Source organism: Cnephaeus nilssonii (assembly GCF_951640355.1).
Source record: "Cnephaeus nilssonii genome assembly, chromosome: 22".
Classification (NCBI taxonomy): Eukaryota; Metazoa; Chordata; class Mammalia; order Chiroptera; family Vespertilionidae; genus Cnephaeus; species Cnephaeus nilssonii.
This window is the reverse complement of record NC_137093.1, coordinates 25,109,095-25,132,678: the sequence shown is the minus strand read 5'-3', so window position 1 is coordinate 25,132,678 and position 23,584 is coordinate 25,109,095. Positions and strand designations below refer to the sequence as shown.

The 23,584-nt window shown below is 45.1% G+C and overlaps 1 protein-coding gene across 2 annotated transcripts in view; it reads right to left on the bottom strand.

The window, feature by feature from the left end:
* KREMEN1 (kringle containing transmembrane protein 1) overlaps positions 1-23,584 on the bottom strand; it is a 47,410-nt gene that overhangs the window by 4,060 nt on the left and 19,766 nt on the right. The window contains exons 4-8 of one of the 2 annotated variants that reach the window (XM_079762786.1): positions 9,414-9,538; positions 8,574-8,727; positions 4,203-4,535; positions 3,131-3,292; positions 1,932-2,016 (exon numbers count right to left, since the gene is read on the bottom strand). In XM_079762786.1, coding sequence (XP_079618912.1) covers positions 1,932-2,016; positions 3,131-3,292; positions 4,203-4,535; positions 8,574-8,727; positions 9,414-9,538 — 859 coding nt within the window. The remainder of the gene's footprint in view (positions 1-1,931; positions 2,017-3,130; positions 3,293-4,202; positions 4,536-8,573; positions 8,728-9,413; positions 9,539-23,584) is intronic. The other variant, XM_079762787.1, reaches the window with a different exon arrangement.

Sequence of the window (23,584 nt, the reverse complement as noted above, 5' to 3'; positions counted from 1 at the left end):
AGGGGAGGTCACGGGAAAGACCTAAGTGCTGCTTTAGGGATCTGAAGGACTATTGTGCCGATGAAATGCGTCCTGTGGGGTGGGAGTGCAGCGGGGCGGATTCCAGCTCAGTTTAACAAAGAACTTGCTAACTCGCAGAATTATTCAAATCTGGAAAGGGCTGTCCTGAGAGATTGAGTTTTCAAATTCATTTTTTTAAAATAGAAGAATGCTTTCTTCAAATTACATTTACCTTGCTAAAACGGGACAAAGGCAGAACTACTCTGCAGGAATGGGTCTTCCCTTAGCACTAATGCTGCGTGGCAGGGAAGCTGCAGAGGGGCTCCAGGGTCAGGTAGGAGCCAGATATGCACTTTAGGGCCTCAGGGTGCTGTGAGCTGCTGGGCCCTATAGGAAGCCTCCTGCTCTCCTGCTGCTGTGGGAGACACGTGGTCAGGACTGTGCCGAGAGGCTTCCAGAACATGTAAATTGTGACTTTAAAAAAAAAGAAATATATATATGGTATGTGAGTGGGCTCAGTAAACAATAATGACACTGTTTCCACTGAAAAATGTAAAGCGCAGGGTGGAGAGGCGTGTGGGTGGTCCCAGGGTGACCAAGGGCAGCCTTCAGAGGGCAATGGAGGAGCCGTCACTTAATGTATAAACGTCTGTGGCTGAGGGCTAGTGAGAAGGTCAGGGAAAAGTGGCTTTCACAGGACACCAACATTCAGGAAGGCCTTGAAATGCAGATAGCCTATATATCAATTATATCTCAATAAAACTGAAAAAAAAAATATGGAGAGAGCTGGACTGGGAACCACAGGGAAGACAGAGTAGAAATCTAGAAAAAATTAGAAAGGGCCCCCTCTGTAAACACACAAACTCCAGTAGTCCCTTTCCTGGAAGGAAGAACTGTCAAACCTGAACAGCAAAATAAAGGAAGAAAATGTTTTTTTCACAAATGGTCAGAATTGAAGGACGAAGCTTCTGTGAGCTTCTTAAATAACTGCCTTAAAATGACTATTAAGCAATCCTATCTAATAATAGAGTAACATGTAAATTACCATCACTCCGCTACGCCCACGATTGGGCAGCGGGAGGCTGGGGGGCGGGACTCGGGGTGGCCTATCCGGCCATTGAGAGGCACGGATCCGCTGTCACTGAGGGGGGCTACCCTGCTCTTGAGAGGCGCAGGGGGTGGGACTCCCGCCCCCTGTGCCTCTCAACGGCCAGATCCGCGGCCGCTGAGGGGGCCTGCCGTGGACACCCAGCTGCGCCTCTCAACGGCAGGGTAGCCAGGTGTCCGCGGCAGCCCCCCTCAGCGGCCGTTGAGAGGCGCAGGGGGCGGGAGTCCCACCTCCTGCGCCTCTCAACAGCAGGGTAGCCCCCTTCAGCGGCCGCAGACCATCAAAAGTGGGGGAGCTGGGTGCCTGTCTGCTCCGGCACCAGCGGACAGGCACCCAGCTCCACCGCGAAAAGCGAAAGCGTGTATTGGACCCTACACGTGCATGATTCAATCATGCACTGGGCCTCTAGTAGTTAATAAATGTTAGATTCTCTTCCTAAGAATGTTTTCCAGTTTCTAGAAGGCACTAGGGAATACGCATGGTACCATCCCAGCAATCTTTGTTCTTGCATCAAGATCTCTTCAAGGGCTAGCACAAGGCAAAAAATGGAAATTGTTGTTTTTTATGCCCAGATTGTTTCAACCCCCCTTGAAATTGTATCATTTGGATACAGGAGCAAACACAAGCACTCATCCTTAGTGAAATTTGTCCAGTTGTACATTTAACTCTCCAGAGAATGAGGAATGGCACTGTCATATGTTCCCTAGGACTAAGGACTCTGGGGTCATGTTCTGATGTTATGCTTCTACCCAGACAAATGAAGCCAGTAGAAAAGGAGCTCTGAGCCTTTGCTCCTGGAATTGGGAAGCTCTGTCGTACTCACCTGAATGTGACGTGCAGAAGGATCTTTGCTACAATGGCTGTGACTGTGAGGATGAGGAGAGTTGCCAGGCCATACACTGTCCATCCTGCAAAAGACAGGGCCCATCAGACCTGTTTGAGCTCAGTTTTCAGAAGGAAGCCCTGAGGGAACACTGGCAGCTCAGAGATGCAGGTCTGGCCAAGGAGCTCCCTGAAGGTGGGAAAAGCCACCAAATGCAGCTAAGAGCCAGGCTGCATGGAGTCCCAGCCTTCTGAGCACCTCGCCTGGCTTTAGAGCTCCCTCTTGGAGGCAGGCAGTGTGGCCCAAGATGCACTGGACTCAGAGTCGAAAATGGTGGTGCACATTCTGTCTCTATTACTGGATCCACTGTCAACCACAAGTGAGTTACATACTCTGTGGGCCTCAGTTTCTCACCTGAGGAATGAGATGTGTGACCTGTGAAGTACTATCGGGATTCAAAACAAATGACGTGGGGCAAGCACTAGAGAGGCTCTCTGCCCTGACCTTCTATGGAGGGTCCTGCGGGGGACCTGGAGTACAGTCTGAAAATCTCTAGGCTAGGTAATTGCTAGCAATATGCTGCAGCTCTGTCAGCTCACAAAGGTCCCAATTTCCTGGCAGAAAAGAGAGAATGGAAGCCTGTACCCAACCAAGTTAAACCACAAGACCATTACCCATTCTCTCTCCTTCTCCTGCATGACTTTTCTTCATAGCTCTTATCACTATCTGACTTTTTATTTTGCTTCTTGTCTTTTCTTCCTACTGGAGGGAAGATTTGTTCAGTTCATTGTATAGTCCAGTGCCTACAATAGCACCTGGTACCATTAAAGCACTTATGTACCTTTTGAATGAATGAATGAATAAGTAGAGCTCTTGAAATTGCCAATTTAGGGAGCAACAACTTGGGGTTCTAGAAAGATATTCTCAATGTGAGAAAACACTGGATTAGCTGATTAATCATAATGTACAAAAGGCACACATGTTGTCTCTATGGCGGTGAGCACTTTTCCTTAAGGACTAAGGAGTCAAGCTAATGAGAACGTGTCCCTCAAAGGCCAGGACAAACATGGTGACAGAGCCAGGACCCCAACCTGCCTTGGAATGAGAAACACCCAAGAGTACTCTGATTTTGTAATTGCCAAGGACACTGCCTTCAAGCTCTGTGGCTTCCACTCCCTTTGATGGTGTCTGGGAACTGCTACCTGGGACGGTCTGTGGTGGATGGCTGGGGCTGGTGGTGATGACGTAGAGGACTTTGGAGGACCGGGCAGCGCTGATGCTGAGGTTTGCCTGCTCCGTGATCACCTCGGCCAACGTCTGGTTGGCAGTGGGCCTCTCCTGTGGTGGTTCTTCCTTAACAGCTGGAAGATCAAAAGGAATTAACTGGGGAAAGCTGATAAAGACAACGAAGAACTAGGGAGGAGGAAGCACTGGTTCTATAGTGGAGCTCCTGGTTCTGTAGAAAGGCTGTTTTCTCTGATCCAATTCTGGGTGTAATTCTCCCCACTGGCCTCCAAGCAGAACCTGCCAGGCCCTGGCCCCGAAGAAGGCAGAAGGAATGCACTGTCAACTTCTAATCATTTGACTGGTCTGTCTGTGGACATCTGAGAATACTTTATCATTTCCTACCCTTGTGCCTTTGCAGCTATGGCTCCTTCTGCCTGGAAAGCCCTTGTCTTTCCTATCTATCGACCCAAATCCTACCTGTTCTTCATGATTGTCCCACCTGTGGGGTGGCCTCCTCCCTCTGACTCCCTGTAGCACACACTGACTGAACTCTTCTTGAGGCCCTTGACATCTAGGACAAAGATTAGGTCTTAGACACCCTGTGTTTCTCATGTGCTGGCAAAGATATGTGCCTGGAACACATGTGCCCACATTAGAGAGACACAGAGCGGGGCCCCACCTTAGGAGGATTTGAAGAAAGATGGGACACCAATCTTCTGTGGTTGGCTTGGATCCTGAGAGACAGGATGATGGACCAAATGACCTCCTTAGAGCCTTCCAATTCTATCGGCCTCAGTTCTTTCTTTTGGTTGTTCTTTTAACCCTCCCATGGAAACTGTCACTAGGACTGCTAACATGACAAACATTACAGGTCTCACCTCTTTTCTGTATTATGAAACATACAAGTTCTGAAATGGGAGGCGGGGAAATCCATAAGTTAAGTCAGTAGCTCCTGACTAAGACCTCCCAGCAAGAACTGCCCAAGCTCCACAGGTCACAAGGGTGTGCAAGAGGAGCTGGAGACACACGACAGGGAAGTCTTACCTTGGTATAAGACAGCAAATCCCTGGGCCTGATTGATGCGATCAGAGAAGAAATACAGAATGACAAAATCCAGAGAGACATTAAAGGACAAAGGTGGGCGGTTCCTTCCATTGAAACGGACCAGGACTTGGTGGGTGTAGCCATCCAGCAGCTCCACCATATCTGCTGAATCCCTGATGTCAAATAAGGTGAAGTTGAAGTGGATGTGGGAGGCTCCCGGAACCCGAATGGTCCAGTAGCAGACCCTCCCTGTGGCGTAGGTGTCAGGAAAGTCAGGGGAATAGACTACAGAAGTCATGGCCGAGTAATTCCCACCGCAGGCACCGACGAGAGCTGTGGAAGACAAAAGGACACGGCCCTCAGCCTGAGCTCAGCCACAGGGCTCATTTTCCAACCAGTTACAACCGTTCTTCTGAACTTCTGAATGAGATCCAGTTTAGGATATTGTTTTTAGTCTAGAAAGCCAGACTGTCTTCTGTTTCGGGATCAAATCACCAAATGAATCACTTAAACCCTGAACAAATGACTGTGGAAGCTTTTTTTTTTTTGGCCCAGGAGACCTTAGAATTAGAACACAGCACAGTGGTGTGGCCTAGGTGGGGCCAGGCTGGAGTCAGAGAGTCTGGGTTTGGGACCAGCTGGGCCATGTGATCCTTCACTTCCAGGCCTCTCACTTCTTTCAGTTTTGAGATTGGAGAGACCACCACCTGCTCCTGTATCACATGAATGTGTGAGGACAGATGAGATAAAACAGTGGGCCCTCTTGGCAGGGAGGTACTCCGTGAGGTAAAGTCATGAAAAAGAAGGGCCTCACAGCACTAGGGCATCCCTGATACATTAGAGGAGCAATGCACACGACGATGCACACGAGAACTGACTTTCTTTCTGCCTGGAGGAGACTCACTCGGTTCTGATCACTGTATTAGCACGTCTGATTTCTCTGAACTCTGTTTTGTTTGTTTGTTTGTTTGTTTTTGTTTTTTACAGAGAGGAAGGGAGAGGGATAGAGAGTTAGAAACATCGATGAGAGAGAAACATCAGCTGCCTCCTGCACACCCCCAACTGGGGATGTGCCCACAACCAAGGTACATGCCCTTGACCAGTATCAAACCTGGTACCCCTCAGTCCGTAGGCTGACGCTCTATCCACTGAGCCAAACCGGTTAGGGCTGGACTCTGTTTTTGATTTGCAGGTTCCAGGAAGGGGATACAACCACTTGACCGTATCTTATGTGGTGAAGTGTAAACACGGTCCTGGAAGTGAACGTCCTTGAGAGGGAGTGTGGGGCTAGGATTTAAAAAGCTTTGGGGGCGTTCCACTTCCCTTTAGGATGTAGAAAGCAGTAAGAGGATGCTGCTTTCATCCAAACAATGAAAAAAGCTCAAAACTTTTATCAACTTGTCAGAAAGCTGAGGTCTAAAGACAAAGGAAATTTAATTCTAAACAGTAAGAAGCCCCTCCAATGAGAGTCAGACCACACAAAAGTGTTTCATCTTTGACAGAGCACAAGGAGGAGGTAGCCACCATAAAAGCAAGTAAGAAGCAAGCAGCTAAATTTTTAACAAACCCCTAAAGGTTGAGTATGGGCTAGCCTCTCAGTCAGGAGCCCCAGACACAACAGGAGTCTGCACGCACTTGCAGGCAATTCTGGTCAGGCCTCCACCCAGCACCCACCAGAATCCCCCTCCCAAAGGAAGCAAAGCCTTAAGCTGCTGGGAGAGGGGCAGCAAACCTTCTTGCTCCCAGAGCCAGGGTAGAAACAAAACCTGTTTGCCCCTGGGGAGAGGGAGTAGGAAATTCTCTCTTTCCTGCCAAAGTAACCAGGCAAAGATCTGCTTCTGGGGAAGAGCAGAGGCAAAAGCCACCACCCCGGGTTGCCCTGAGCCCAGGATCCTGCACCAATGAAAGCAGGGCAGGAAACGCTCTCCTTCCCAAGAGCCACCACAGATTCAAGGCAGTGGTTAGCTTCCAGGGAGAGGGAGGGGGTGCAGGGATGCTGGAAAGGTCCTACCCCTGAGCCCCAGTAACATGTCCTGCCTAAGACTGAGGATGGACAGGAGGACCAAGACCTTCCCCCACCCCTTGACCTCACAAAGCATAGCACCAAGTAACAGGCAACAGCAGTCTACCACTGAGGGAGGGGAAGACCTCCTGGATGGCATAGGCATGTAGAAACTGCTCAAAGCTGAGGGTGGGACAGGAACACTGAAGAAGCCCACTGGCATCCCAGGCTCCACACTAAGCACAGGTAACAGCAGCTCATCACTGAAGGGATCTGAAACCTGATGTGCATTGAAGACAATGACAGAAGCAAGAAAATCCAAACCCAGCTCACCACTGACAGAAAGGCTCAGTCCTCACACTGCGCAGGCCTGCCCTTTTCCAGGGGTAAGTTCTATTGACCTCAGCCTCTGCTGTTCTTTTGCACATCGTGTATGGCATTCAATAAAATATTACAACACACACATAAAAGCAAGCAAAAAAGAAAGAGGGGGAAAGACTAATTGTCAAGAGATAAAACATCTGATATATATATATATATATATATATATATATATATATATATATATATCTCAAATTATTATGTTGCAATCCTAAAATGAATATAATGTCAATCACATCTCAATTTTTTAAAAAGAGAAAACAATCCACAGAACCAGACTCAAAAATGACCCAGACATTAAAACTACCAGAGACTACATGATTAATACAGAAAAGACCTAGTAGAAAAGATGGACCATATGCTTGAACAGACTGGAAATTTTAGCAGAGATATGAAAACTATATAAAAGAGTCAAATGTAAATGCTAGAAATAAAACAAACAATTATCAGAGATAAAAAATCTCTTTGATGAGCTTATAAACAGAGTATACAAAGTTGAAGAAAGAATAAAATAATTTGAAAATAGGTCAATAGAAATTATCCAAAATGAAACAGAGAAAAATAAGTGAAAAAAGCAAAATAGCACCCAACAGCTGTGGGATAATATCAAATGGTCTAATAATATGTAATTGGAGTCCCAGAAAGAGAAGAAAAAGAGAACAAGGCAGAAGAAATATTTGCAGAGAAAATACATGGCTAAGAATGCTCCAAGGTCAATGAAAAGTAATCTAAGAATCTCACCAAACTCCAAGCAAATAGATTAAAAAATAAACATAAAAAAACCATACCTAGACATATCATAGCTAATGTTGAAAACAAAAACAAAGATAAATCCCTGGAAGCAGGCAGAAGGGAAAAGCCTATATACAGGGGAACAAAGTTGGAGCAGACATCTCTAGAAACGATGCAAGCCACAGACAAAGAAGAAATATTATTTTAAGTACTAAAAGAAGGAAACCTGTCAGTACAGAATTCAATATCCAGCAGAAACATTTTTCAAAAGTGAAGGTGAATTGACTTTCTCAAACAAACGCTGAGAGAGACCACCGACAGCAGTCTGGCATTAGAGAAAATGCTAAGGAAACTTCTTTAGGCCTCATGGAATAACAAAGTGTGTGGCCTGATATGTCTGGTTCATCACGTTGTAGCACGTGTCAGTTCTTCATTTCGTTTTTTACTTTATTATGTTATTTAAAATTTTTTTAAATTGATTTTGAGAGAGAGAAAGAGAGAGAGAGAGAGAGAGAGAAAGATATCAATGTGAGAGAGATACATTGCTCAGTTGCCTCCCATATGTGCCCAAACTGGGGGGATCAAACCTATAACCTAGGTATGTACTCTGGGAATCAAACCTGAGACCTTCCAGTGCATGGGACGATGCTCTAATCAACCGAGCCACACCAGCCAGAGCAAGAGGATCTTTTAGAAAAACAAACAAGAGAGGCCCTGGCCAGGTAACTCGGTTGGTTAGAGCATAATTCCGATATGCCAAGGTTGTGGTATTGATCCCGGTCAGGGCACACACAAGTAACCAATGAATGCATAAATAAGTGGAACAACAAATTGATGTTTCTCTCTCTAAAATAACAGATTTAAACACACACACACACACACACACACACACACACACACACACACACGAGAATCTTAAAGCTGATACTGAGTAGTTATATCAGGATTTACATCAAATTGGAAGGTCATCTTTCCTAGGTTGTCTAAGTGTCTCCCAATACGCCCTGACTCTCAAGCACATGACACAACTGTCATTAATTACTTGTTAAATGAATGCCTTCCTTTCTAGGACAGGGGCTGAGTCTTCTTGCTCAGCGCTGTATGGCAGGGCCTGGTCAGTGCCTGGCCTGCAGTAGGTGCTTATCAAGTATCGCCAAGTGAATAAAATAATACATGGAAAGAAGCGGGGGGCAGGCTTGTCCCCTGGCCCAACGGTTCCTGTGTCTTCAACAGTAACAGGCACAAGGCATACTCACTGTCAAAGAGGATGATCCGGCCATCGCCACCACAGAGCTGAGTTTGATCCCCGAAGCAGACGCTGTTGCACTCAGTACTGGCTACCTCCCCATACTTCCAGTAATCCGGATTGTTTCCACAGAAGCAAGCATAGCCTGACTCCATGCCAGCAAACTGCCACAATAGAGAAGCAGGACTTGCTAAGTGTCAATCAGGGATGTCAAGTGAACCGAAGGATCCTGGCAAGGTTGGTCCCCAGAAGGCAACCAGCCTCATCTTCCCAGCCCACCCTTGCCCTGGGACCTCTCCTTGTCCCATTCTTACAACCGGTCATTACACACTGAGGGAGGGAAGAGAAAGAAAGAAAAGGAAAGGGAAGGAAGGAAATGAAACAACTTAATTTTCTTATTTTTTATATAACAAACAATAGCGTTATTGAATCTTAATGGCCAACGAATGAATTTCAGATAGATGAATGGATAGGAAGAAAAGAAAATATTTTGGACTGGTGTCCAGGCTGGGCCCCTAAATTTATCAAGGAAGCAACAACTACCTTGGCTTATTCCCAGATCGCCCATAGAGCCAGAGATGTTCCTGCTCATAACATACACGGGCACAAGGAAATATATAACTCTGTCAGAAGTCAGATAGGAATGCAGATATTGGGGTTTTCCAGTCTTTGGACAAGAGAACTGCCTCATACTCCTCATTCCCAAGCCCCACTCTTCCTCCAACCTGTCCTTGGCAGAAAAATAGAGTTGTATGGCTTCACAGGTTATATTTCAAAAACGTATATATATTTTAAAGTTATTTTTACATCTTTACCTGTTTCTATAGATATATAGCCACAGAGCAGTTACCTTGAACCTCTGACTCCGACAAAAGCTGATGCAGGTTTGTATGGTAAGTTTGTTAGATGTTTTACTGGCGCCAGTTAGAGGAGGTGGGTTTCCATGATCCTTGTAGCAGCCAAGGTTTCCAGGCACTGGAGGAAAAAGAAAAACAAAAGAATTTCACAACATCTGGCTGTGAAACAACAAAAGGAAAAGTGTTTTGTGCCAGGTACTTTCATCTCAGCCAATATTTCCACTCCTAAGGCACAATAAATAACAAGCAGCAAACTTTAAAAATGGAAGCCTAGTGTCTTCTGCTAAACGCCATGCTTTTGTTTTATTTTGAAGAGTATAAACATCCCATATAACTAACCCTATGAAATTTTTTACCTGTTCACTACTGATAGAATTTAGTACTGAAGAGAACTAGAAATACTTTCCTGAAAATAGAAGCTATAGTATATAAATTGTTCCAGAATCACTAGAGAGCAGGAAAATCCCTTGAAAGCCCACCGTCCTATGCCTTGTGCCTCCCCTTGTTCCTTAAAAAGCTCCACTCTCTCAGAAAAGCAAAGGAAAACCTATTTTTAGGTGAGGATTAACAAATAAACAAACAAAAAAAAATGTATGCTGTTTCAAGTCACTACGTTTTGGGGTAATTTGTTAGACAGAAAGAGCTAACTGCCCTAACCAGTTTGGCTCAGTGGATAGAGCATCGGCTGGGGACTCAAGGGTCCCAGGTTCGATTCTGGTCAAGGGCATATGCCTGGATTGTGGGCTCAGTCCAATGTGCAGGAGGCAACCAATCAATGATTCCCTCTCATCACTGATGTTTCTATCTCTCTCTTCCTCTCCTTTCCTCTCTGAAATCAATAAAAATATATTAAAAAAAAAAAAAAAAGAAAGAGCTAACTAATCCACCTATATAATACATACTAAATATATGTATATTGAATGAAGGAATTAATTTATTGTGGCCCATGCAAAAATCAACATCTGTGTTATTAATTTACGAATCACTCCACTATCATATGACGCTCTTCCCTACTTTCTCTATTTGGTTCCTCACAGCTTATAGAACTGAGTTATAATAAGACATGAATGAGGCCTGGTCCTAGAAGCACTTTTAGGTCAGTTAAGAGTGATATGTTTTCAACTCCAAAGTAAGCCACAAAGACTCTTAGAAAGCACTTTTCCTTTATGTTTAAGGCTGGAAAACAGCATGGTCCAGTTTAATAAGCTTTATATCCACATTAGTCTTCTGACATCTAAAAATATACACATATGTATATATGTACACACACACACACTTAATTTCTGCCATCATCTACCTCTCACCAGCTCATTTTAAATTGGCAGGAAGTATCTCTGCTAACCCAAAAAGTCACCCTTCCCCCTCTAAGCCAAGTGGTTACCCTTCTTCTTTACGTCACATATGGTTCAAATATAACAAATGTGGCTCACCACACAAATGCTAAAGTGCATCTTTCGGAAACAAACCAAGTCTCTATAGTAGCAAATGTAAACAGAAAAACTCTGGGCAGTAGAAGCCTGGTGTTCAGGGGGCCTGGCTTGGGAATGGCTGGGTTTTAGAGTTTAAACAAATGCAGTGAGTCAAGCATCTCTAGCAGGGAGCGTATCACACTAGCCAAGTTAAAGGGACCTCGCATATGGAAACCCAAGCCATGCACTTAATGATTCTTAGTAAGAACTACTTGATCATGATCATTCTGGTCATTTACTTTGATTTTTGTCTCATTTAGTCCATTATGCTCACCAGTAAGCATGTTATTAGGTATCAGTTATAGAGAGCCCAAGGCACATAACCATAAATGTGAAGATTAGACATAAACAAGGCCATGGGTTGCATTAATGCAGCTGGAACCTATTCACAACAATTTGGCGAGCAAACCCAGGCAGCTCATGTTCCACTGAAGCAGTGAGGTCCCAAAACACATCCTGAGGCAGATCACTGGAAATCAGATCACAGCACGTTGTTGCTCCATCCATCTGAATATCAATGGCCTGAGGTATCACCCTTGCCGTCCAAGTTAATCACTTGCTGGACACTGTCAATTCTACCAGACATCTGTCCATGTCTCTCTATCCCCACTGCCACTTCCCCAGTTTAGAACACCTTCTCCTCCCTCTCAGTTTGCTGCTTCAGCCTCCTATTCCATCCCCATTTCTAGGCTCACCCTACTCTAATCTAATTCGTCAATGGCAACCAGAATAGTCTTTACAGTACATTCCAGGCAGAAGTAGTGGCACGGCAGAGGCCTAACACAGAAGTAGTGGCACGGCAGAGGCCTAACACAAGGCCTTGCAGGAACAAAAAGAAGCGAGTATGACCAGTGACACAGAGAGAAAAGTAATAGGAGCTGGAGAGCGATGCTTAAAGCTGGGGCCCTGTTAAAACCCTCGAAGATCCCTGGCTACCCCCCAAGGTGAAGTCCAAACTCTCTCCCATGTTACACAGGGTCTTGCCCCCTCTGTGCTGCTCCCCTTCCCCATCAGGATGACCCCTCTACCCTGGGCTCACACTGTATCTGTAGGTCAAAATAAATCATAGTGTATTTGCAAGTTTCCCAACTGCACACTGCACTCTGGCCTCTGGACTTTTGCACATGTTATTCCCTCTGCTTGGAATATTCTTCCCTACTTAAGATCGCAGCCTGAGCATCATTTTTCCTGGGAAGCCCCATGGCCCTCCTTTTATTCCCCCCACCCCCACAAAAAAAGGTTATATGCCCCTGCTGTATAATCCTATAGCAGCCTATGCTGAACTTGATTCTGAACATCTGTTTATGTGTCTCTCTCCCCAATTACCCAGGAACCACTTAAGCGTAGGACTATCTTTCGCACACCATTGTATTCCCAGGGCCTGGCATGGTCCTGGTCACATGGCAGGTGCTCTGAAATTGTGTTAAATGAACAAATGTTCTGTGTTGCCAGCTAAAATCATGGAGTGAGTGGGTAAAGGCACTTCTTAGGCAGCAGTGAATGAAGAGAGCAGAGCAGAAGGGAAGAGCAGAGCTGATCTGTAACAACATTAACTTAAAGCGAGTAACCGTTGGTTTTGAGACCTGCCTGCTCACTGTCCTCTTTGGCAACCTAGAAATACCATTTTAGATAACTGAGTTTACCACGAAGGTTAACTTTAATACTTAAAATTTTATCTTTATCATTTTGGATGAAACCTTTCTAAAATGCATTAACTTTTTTTTTAAAAAACAAACAAACAACAACACACAAAAAATACCAAAAACTTTAACTTACTTTAACCTACTTTAAATTTTCTTGAGATCATCAAATGTACTTCACCAAATGGCCCCAGACTGGTGTGCTATTTCCTCCCCCCCGCCCCCCCCCCCCCCCCCCCGCCCCACCAAAGGGTGGAACCTCTCTCCGAAGAGCCCAGCCTAGCCCCTAAGCAATGCTATTCTCCCAGCAGGCCCCAGGAGCCAGCCTCGGTGTGTCTCAGTGATGTCCACAGGCTCCTCTCCCTGGAGAGTCAGCAGCCCCAGCCCTTCCAACCTCGGGCTCCCAGGCCGAGTGTGCTCACTTACGGGTCCTTTCCTCTAAGGCAGTGGTTCTCAACCTTTCTAATGCCGCGACCCTTTAATACAGGTCCTCATGTTGTGGTGACCCCCAACCATAAAATTATTTTCGTTGCTACTTGATAACTGTTATTTTGCTACTGTTATGAATCGTAATGTAAATATCTGTGTTTTCCGATGGTCTTAGGCGACCCTGCTAGCGGTTCTCAACCTGTGGGTGGCGACATGAGAAAGGTTTAGAACCGCTGCTCTAAGGCAATCTTGTGGAGACCGGGGCTTCCCCATGGCCCGGCTCAATTTGATTTCAATGAACTTGGCTCAGAGTAGCCCAGCCAAGGCCCAAGAGCCAAATCTGGTCCCAGAGGGCCGACACTGGTTCTGAAGACCCAACCCTAGACCCTGAGACACCAACCTAGAGCTGAACAGCCAAAGCCAGTCCCGAAGGGTGGAACCCACCCAAGAGCCAAGCCCAGACCTGAACAGCTGTAGCCAGTCGCGAAGGGCGGAGCCTCGCCTTTCCAAGTTCAGTTTTATCAACAGTAGAATGAGGAACAATACAGGCCTCAAGGGAGAATTAAAAGAAGATAATGTAAATAAAGTAAACACTACAAGACCTGGCAAGATAGTATGTGCTGAATAAATAGTGTTTATTATCATTATATGGAATAAAGCTTTCATCATTCACTACACAAACAGGAACAACTTGCTTAGTAATAGAAACATAAAACAGCGTTGAATTAAAAGACAAAAATCAAAGGCAGCCACCTCAGAAAACTGGGTTTGGTTCCAGATATTCAAATGTTCATCTCTTACATTTATCTGGCTAGCATACAATGTGCTTTCATGTAAGCATCTTGCATGAAACCCATAGCCCTTCCGGAAGGCAGGACAGGTGATGTCATTGCTGTGTGACAGAGAAGAAACCAGTGAGGTTAAGGGTTTTGGGGTTGGGGGGGGTGGCATACAAGATGGAAATGGAGAGCAGAGTGGCGCTCTAGGGGCGCCGATTCTCACACCATGGTTGGTTTTTTTCTGGTGTCCCTGGCCCTTTTCCTGATAGGCCCAGTCTGGGGAGCTAAATGAAAATCACTCCCTGAGATTAAAGATAGAATTCGCAAACACATTAGTCCCTCAACGCTCTGTGCACAAGGCCAGCCTCTGAGACATGCAGCCTCCACGTGGTGCCACTGCCTCTGAGTCGCACTGGAAACTGTGGCTCCAAGTCTCCCCGGAGAAGACACGTCATGGAGTCTTCAAAAGCATTACTGGTCAACTGAGTGGATTTCCAGGCTGTAACCCACCCTCAGCTCTTCCCAGAAGCAGAGAGGAAAACTCCATTTGAAAAAGGATATTTGTTCTCAAATTCCTTCTCATTTCCAAGACCACTTTAAAGTCCTGTGGCTCAGTCATGCATTTTTCGTCTTACCAAAGAGGCCTCATCACTTTCAATTTTTAAAAAATCATCTTAAGATACACATGAACCCCTTGTTTATCATAGTTGATGCTTTAAAACTCATGACGGTTAATTACCAACATTCTCTTCAGATGTTCAGAGTTCCTGACAGACACTAGTTTTAGAGGTGGCTGAGGGAGATGGCCCTCTATTCAGATTAACCCAGGAGCTACTACTGTTCTTTGACTATCACCAGGGACTGTTAGGAAGCAACCAGGCAGGCTTATTCAACACCTGCTACATTCGGCTATAACAGTGGCCTCACTGGGAAGGTGCTACACGCATCTCCATGGGGCTTCCACAGCTGAAGACCACCTATTGCCCACACACCTTCCCAGAGATCCTGCTCCCACAACGGCTGCTCGATGGGGACAGCCTACAGGACCCACGCCTTTGGCCACGGCTTACTCCCACTGGGGCCACCAGATTTCTCTCCCAGGAAGCTGGAACTGGGATTCCAGTTAATGAATTGTAGGCACTGGATTTATAGGGTTCTGTCAAGTGGGAGTAAGGCGACCAGCCATGTTTGAGCCATGGGAGTTGATGGGTGAGCTGATTCTGTTGGTACACAAACAGGAAGAAGGATGAATGCCATGCTGAGAGAGAGGCAGAGGTGGGAGGCCATGCGGCCCTAGAGAGAACTGGCAAGAGTGGAAACTTTCTTCCCAGGTTCTTGGGACTCTGGGGTTGAGTTTTATGATATACTCCCAATGTTCCTTCCAATAAATCCCTTTTGCTCAAGTCAGCTTGAGGGAGGTTCTATTCCTGGCAATCAAACAATTCCTAACAAAGACATAAAGCATACCCATTATGGTAAAAGCTCAATATGAATATGCATCTTCAGATGGTAATTTGCATAAGAAGAAGTCCTGACTGTTACTATGTTTTCTATTCCAGTGCTCTGGCCAGATCTGGGACATTTAAGAAACTAAAAGTGCCCTAGCTGGTTTGGCTCAGTGGACAGAGCGTCAGCCTGCGGACTGAAGGGTCCCGGGTTCGATTCCAGTCAAGGGTACATGCCTGGGTTGTGGGCTCGGTTCCCAGTAGGGGGCCTGCAGGAGGCAGCGGTTAAATGATTCTCTCTCATCATTGATGTTTCTCTCTCTTTTTCCTTCTCCCTTCCTCTCTGAAATCAATAAAATATATTTTTTTAAAAAGAGAAAGAAACTAACAGCAAAGTTTTTGTCCAATGTTTTAGAAAACTCTTTCCTGGGTCTACAAAATATCTATTATTTTTGCTTATAAGTAAAATCTGCTTCTTCAGAAATGATGCAGTGACTCTGCTTATTTTAAATGTCATTTAACCTGTGTGGCAGAGCCCATCTCCTGCCCCAGGCACTCAGCATTGGTGCCTCGGTGGCAGATTTCTTCCTTCTGCGGTAGGCAGTTAGAAGGACATGAGCAGAGCAAGGAAGACAGACCAAGTACAGAAGGTCACCAGGGTGCAAAGCCCTGGGTGCCAACAACAGGCAAATCTGGGAAAACAAGAACCTCACTCCCAGGGTAACCTTTTCTCCCCCAGCATCTCACTGGTCATTCAGTTTGGACCCTTCCATAACCTTTCCTCCCCTGGCATGTCGCTAGTCACGTGGTAGACCCCCTTGGAGAAGGAACAAGGAGCCAAAGAGTGGCCTCATGCGCGTCCCACGTGGGCCCCTGCATGACCACTCCCTTAAGCATTAACCCCTGGAGATGATGTGTAGGCCTCAGTAGTGTTTCAGCTTGAAGCCAAGAAAAGCAGCAAAACCAGACAAGTGATGCCTCTTTGACTTACAATCCCCTGCCTTGGCCAACCAATCAGTGCAGACCACTACCCTGAAAGGACACACCTGGAAAGCTGATGAATATTCTATTGAGATCCTCCCCTGGGACTTCCCCTAAAATCCCCACCCTTTGGACCAGGACCCAGTGCGCTCAGCTCAGGAGCACCCTCGTGCCTTTCCCCTCCCCCTCCTTCTGCTCCCCAGGCTCTTCACCTTTCTCTTTCCTAAGCTCCAAGGGCCCTCTTTTGCCTCTGTGATTTGTTTCCAGAGCCCATTTCTTCTATCTCTGTGACTCTCTAAATAAACTTTCTCTTATAGTTGGAGTCTTAGCTCTGAATTCTTTCCCAGCCAGACCTCAAGTACTGACGTTGCTGAACCAAGGTTTGGTCTGACCCCAGTGGCCAAACACCTGATGCCATTCTCACCTCCAACACTTCCATAGGGACAAGGACTAAGTACACACACGGTTCTGCTGCTTGAGTCCTATCAGGGGACCAATCATTTAGAATACTTCCATCAGAGAATCAATGGGGTAAGTGTAGATTCATCCACACGCTCAGCCTGTGACCATAAGCATACCCCACCCTGTCCATCTAAAGCCATTCCAAATCTGCCACCTGCCATCTTGGTCCAAGTCCTATCACAATACGGCCCCCCTTGCCTCTATACATTTATTTCTGAACAACTCTCCTTTCAGTCACTCTGAATCTTCAAGCAGCCCCCCACATGTGTCTCTGAGTCTATAATAACTCACTCAAATAAATAAGTAAACAGCCTTTTCTCCTCTATGAAATTTTAACTGTAGGGGAAGGGAGTAAGAGTTCCTAAGGATCCTGACTCCACGGATGTGTCACAGCAGTAGTTCTCTTCTGGTGGTAGTTCCTCTCCGAGATGTAATTTCTGGTTATTTAATGTGGTAGACAGTCTCCAAAGAAGGCTCTAATAATCCGCCCCCCCCCCCCATACATGTGTGTCATTCCCTACTTAAATAGTTGGAATCAGTTTCACCTACTTGTGAGTCTAAGCTGGCCTTTTAACTTCCTCTGACCAATAAAATCCAAGGTAGACTTCTGAGGACTTGAGAGGACAGGTAGCTTCTGCATCCTCTTCCTTGGAAGCAAGCTACCCCAGAAGAGATCTGACTATGCTGCGGAAAAGCGTGGTCACCAGGGAGAATCCTGAAGCCATCCTCAATGTCCTGGCCCCAGCAGAGCACCCAGCTGAATGCAGCCACCTGATGGAACCCACAGGAGAGTAGCAGAGGAGCAGCCGGGCCGAAACTCAGCCAACCCACAGAGTCAGGAGAAATGATAAGCTGTTGTTGTTTTAAGCCACTAGGGTTTGGGGGTGGCTTCTTAGGCAGTAACAGACACCTTACTTGACAAAAGGTCAGTCCAAGTTCAAGAGGAATGATACAGCTGCGTCTCTGGGAAGAAGAGCTCAGTTTGTTGACTGGAACTTTTTTCGCAGGGACACCACAAATACCCGAGGCAACGAACCACAGGGTCATCTTTTACTTTTTCTGCTGTTTCATCCCTTATATATTGCACTTGTCATCAAGTTCAGTCTTCTTCCTAAATGCATCTTGGATTTAACCCTTCCTGACTTATCTCACTGCTGCTATCATTGCTCAGGCCCTTATCCCTTGGATTTAGAAATATATATCCATCCTCTCTTCCCCAAACTTCCTCCCCCTGATCCACCCTATAAATGTACTCTGGGCTCATCTTCCTAAACTAGGGCTTTCAGTATGTCAGTTTCCCTCGAATCAACTCTGACTTTCAAGGTCTGATCTGGTTCCTCTCTGTCCACTCTTCTACTTGGGCAGCTCGGTTCCCAACCCACAAGCACACCAATCCTGTGACCTTCCTCCAAGTCTGTGTCAGGTTCCATCTGCCCCATCCAGCTCCATCTGCCTTTCTCCATGAGGACGCCTCCAATTTCCACAACCCATCCTGGGCCCTTTCATCTTCAAAAACTCACAGCACACTAACTCATAATTCAAACTTATTTATATAACTGGTGGGCTGGTGTCCAATTTTCTCCTATGTTTATAACTCAGATTCCTAATTACATCATAAGATTGAGGGCAGGGACTATTTCTTATGTTTACATACATTCCTTACAGGCAAGTGCTGGTGTAAAGATGTTCAGTAAAATCATCCTTAATGATCTACATGAGTTTCCCTTTTTAAGTGATTAGTATGCTTTACACAACTGCTTTAGAACATCTTAGAAATACATTATATATCTGTCACTGAGGAAAATGTCCATTTGGTTCAGAAAGCCTATGCTTTTTAACAGAAAGTTAAATAATGCCCACTGCCAAAAACAAAGACTAGTTGAGTAGATGCCATACCTGAAACCATAAAACGGCATTGTAGGGACAAATGCGGGACCTCTCGGGTTCCCGGAGTGCAATGGCACCACAGAGGCTGAGGCGCGCTCCTGAGCCCCCTGGTCAGTCAGGTATAAAAGGAATGGACAGAAATAGCACGCAGGTTAGGAATGACCTATTTAGGCTGACACACGCCAGTGGGAGTCTTTCCTTGGGGGAAGGCAGAGGCCACCACAATACCTGCCAGGACTTCCATGCCTACCATGTGCTGAAATCTGAGGACCGTGTATATTTTACTCATTAATCTTCAAAACAACCCTGGAAGGCATGGATGAAGAAACCAAGGCCCAGGGGAGAGTCGTTTGCCATAAACTATTAAATGATTAGTGATTCAAACCTAAGCTGGTGTGACTCTCAAGTCCATATACTTTTTACTAGTTTTCGTTTTCTTTCTTATTGGAAGACACATGATTTCACATCATCAAGAATACTTGTGAGCACCTGGTATGGCCTCCACTGTGCTAGGTGTTGTGGAAAATTGTTAATATGGCTTGACGGGGGAAAGCCCCCATAAATTCCATCAGCACCCCTCCATAAATAACATGCAACCCAAGTAAAATGAGGGTGCCTGCTATGTAAATACAGCTTTAAAAGAAATCCTTCAGTTTCCCATTCTGCCTTAAGCCTCTCCTTCACAGAAATTCCAGAGCTACCCCTGCTCCTATCTTTGAAAAATTTAGTCTAGTTGGGAAAACAAAACTACTCTTATAAAGCAAGAATAAACAACAACAACAACAACAAAACAAACAAACAGGATTCTGACAATGCTAACTTGGGCAGTCTAAAGGGTTCAATTAAAAACATTATATAATTGTAATAGAAAGAGAGGAGAGGTGAAAAAAATTAGTATGCATAATTTATATTATTAACGTTCACTTCAGTATTGCTTTGGCTATGGCCTAAGTTTGAGGTTTTGCTTTAGCTGTACAGTGTTAATGACGCACAGAGACGCTGTGTTTGTTTCAAGGTGAACTTCAGCTCATACAATGAAGACATGGAGAGACCCTGAGGCCTGGACAAGGCTGCTTGATGCAGTGTTTCATGCAAAGGCTCCGACTCTGGGGAGCCCCTTCCCGGCTGAGAACAGCTGGGCTGGGAACACCCGCGGAGACAGTCCAACATTCTACAGAGCCGCTCTGCTGTGCAACAAATGCTTCCTGGATACCATTGCAGCCTGCCTTACTCCTGGGGCTTGGGATTTCCCAAACCCAGAGAAGAAAAGAAAATGACTTAGAGCTAACAGCTTGAACTGCAGACCCTCTGTCGCCACTGAGTTAATCCTTCGGTTTCCACAATGTCAAAAAGGCAATCTTAATAATTCGGCATACTATCAGAATTTCAAACTCTAATTCCCAAACAATCCACAAAGAATATTCTCAGGAATGACCTCAACAGTAGCCTGGATCCATCCCAGGGTCCCTTTTTTTCACAGAAATAAAAGAAATGGGGCTTTTCTCGAGTACTGGAAAGAAAGGGCACTGGTCTTGCCATTAGGAATCCTAGATTCAAATCCTGTTTGGCTCAGAGCGTAATCCTCATCAAATCACTTAACCACTTTAGCCTCATTTTCTCATTTGAACAATGGGGCATGGGTGGTTGGAAGAGGACATACCACTTGCTTCATAGGACTGTTGAAAAAAAGATAAATAAGATAATGTGAATATAAATGCTTTGTACACAGTAGGTACTCAATAATAGCTAAAATAAAAGCTAAAACATACTAAAAATCAGTGTTGACATTAAAATGCAGAAAATGCTGACAGAAACAAAACATTTCCTATAACTGAGAGACCGCCTTGACCACCACTGCCCAAGTGCCCTTGGCTTTTTACCCAAACTCTGAACATAGCTTTAAAAACTCTTAGTAGGATGACAATTGGAAGTTTTCAAATCCTGGTTTTGGGGCTGCATTTTTGTAAGGAACAACAGACCTGTTTTAACAAAGGTCAGGGTGTTATTTAATTAAAAGGAACTTGAGCCTGTGAGGTCACTGGCTGAGACTGACCAGAGGTCCCATATTGCCCAGGTGCTAGCACTGGCATCCTGGTAGGGCTGGCCTGTGTGACTGATACAATCACTTGAGAACGTCTCACAGATTAAGAGGGAGAAGCCTTGCCCTCTTAATCTGTGAGATATGGAGACTTAAGAAACTATGGAGAAACGTCTCCTGACACTCCACACTCTCCTCAGCCTCATCACCATCTTCCTGGGTCAAGTCCAAGCTCCGGATCCAGACCATAAGGCCTCCCGTTATCTGGCCCCACCTAATTCTTCTCAGGCCTCATCTCCTGCCTTCCTTCTCAGCAACACTGGCTTTACTTGGGCATTCGAGTGTGCGCGCGTGTGCACACAAACTGTTCCCTCTGCCTCCAGTGTCCTCTCTGCTCCACCTGACCCTACCATCTAGAACTCAGCTACTAAAAAGCGTGGCCCTGCAGCTCCAGCATCCAGGGGCCTGTTAGAAACAGAGAGTCTCAAGTGTATCCCAGGCCTACTGAATCAGAATCTGCATCTGAGTAAGATCCCTGCTGACTGCATGGAACCTTAAAGTTGGAGAAGCCCCTCACTGAGACCCCAGTTCTTCCAGAAGCCCTCTTTGACACACAGTAGCCCCTGCCTCCCACCATGCCAGGGCAGCTGGCCCTTTTCAGTGCTGCCAACCTCTTGCTCATCTCACTTGTTATAGAGCATCTTGCATATACCCATCAGTTTATGTGTCTGCCTTCAGTTCTAGACCAGGGGCTCCTCCTACCCCAGGCTGCAGACCAACGCCATCCTTGTGTCCCCCATGTTGTATAAGGTCTAGCATATGGTTGGAGCTTAAAAAACATGTTATTTGTCACAGCCAATAACCTCTAGAGTCCTTATGATTTTAAACTTTAGTAACTAAGTTTAAATAACTATCTTTAATAACTAGCTTTAACTTTAATAACTAACTTAAATAAGTTTTAATAACCTTAATAATAGCTTTTTTAAAAATTGATTTTTAGAGAAAGAGGGAGAGGGAGAGAAAGAAACACTGTGAGCGTGAAACATCAATTGGCTGTCTCCTGCATGACCCTCCTGCATGATGGAGCCCGTATAGAGAATCTTACTGGCAACCTTCCCACACACCGGATGACACCCAACCAACTAAGCCACACCAGCCAGGGCCAAAGGACCACTTTGCAAAAAATAAAAAAAAATAAAAATTCTCATTTCATCTATTTCCCCCACCCCACCCACTCAGTTTTTGGGAGGCTGAACCATTTTAAAACAAATCCCAGATATAATATTATTTTAACCACAAATATTTCAGTATGTATCTATAATTTAAAAAAACTTTATTGTACCTAATACAATTAACAGTGATTCCTTAATATAATCTAATAGTCTGTATTCAAATTTTGTTAATTATTTCAAAGATTAATTTTTATAGTTGGGTTTATAGAAATCAGGTGAATGTTTGATAGTAAATAAAAAATAGCTCTCAGAGATGAAAGGTAAGTTTTTCATGCATGTGGCCCAAATCAGCTGTGTATGAAGAAAATTATATTAGCTTTTAATGCCATTTTCAGGTTCCTCCCCTGACTCACAACTAGATTATCTACTTTAAAAAACAACACTGTTATAAAGAACCAATAAGTAAAACAGCAAAGCAAGAGCAATGCTGAGGTCCATACAAGCATGTCCCTCAAGCAGTGAAATAAGCGGGAATTAGAATGGTGAGGAAGGTTTTTTACAAAAAAGAGATATGCAAACGACAGATTTTAAGCCAAATGATTTCCCCCGCAATAGTCAAACCAGCAGGACTTACAGATTTAGAGTGGACTCTAGAGGGATGATAAATTTGATAATGTTGGAATCTGCTTTTAAAACTGCATTTCTTTTGCCTGCGCTAAAAACTCGGGGATTCTGAGAAACACATCGGCAGAAGTGGTTTGAAGAGCAAATCCAATTACCGCAGAGGGTGCTCCTTGTAACGGTAAGTTCTGATTCGTGCTCTGTAGGTCAAGAGCACAGTTCAAATTTCTCTGTGCCCCCTTTTGAGTCACACTCCATCTCTGCCTCCCTGCTCGTTTTAGCTCCCTATGTAACACGCCAAGGGGCAGAGATTCCGGTCTTCACACAATGGCCCGCCATTCAACCACACTCTGCTTTGTCCCTAAACATTCATTCCCCCTGGCTCCTGCTGGGTCTGTTATATTCAGATATGAACTTTCCAGGAGTCTGATCATGTCACAGGCCTTTTCCTGTATGACAAGTTCAGTGCTAATCATGAATAGTGGGGCTTCACACAGAGGGTTAGTATTATTCATGAAAATTATGACTCCACATCCAGAAATAGGGCGAAACTGGCCTAAAATAGGCAGGCATGTACTCAGTTGAGTCCACTAAGGCAATTATTAAGGTCTCTTGCTGCAAATATCACAGGAGTCTTTCTCAACTATGCTAATCAGACACACTCGATGCACAATGTTCTGCCAGACTCAAGGTTTGAGCCTCAGCTTGGTGGGGAGCCCTGGTGCCCACAGGGTGAACGTAAGGCTTTTCCAAGGCACTCCCAACCCCCTCAAACTAGGTACTGCCCAGTGCTTAGTCCAAATTTCTGTAAGTCTCCCTACCCAGACCATTTCAAGGCCAGCGTTAGGAGCTTTGAGAGGGTTATCAAAGCGCCATACGAGAAGGAAATGATATTAAATTTTCCTTTTTTTGGAGCAACAAATATTGAATTAGAGGGGTACTACGTGGCTTGTACCTTTTTTTGCTCTAATTTCCTCTTCTGAACCTTAGTTTCAGTGACCACATTGAATCAGCTCCCATTGGCCCAAATTATATTTTATAAATGCAAGTTGAGGATTATCTTTCCAAACAAAAGTGCCCAGATTGAAAGCCCCCCTTTGCCATTCCTGAGAGAATGACATAGGCTGGTACTAAAAGACTATCTTTGTGTCGAACAAATGGACCGAGGAAAATCTGTTTTCCTCTCCTCCTGTCCCTTTCTTCTTTACATAACTAGGGCCAAATGAGATGTTTTTCATTTT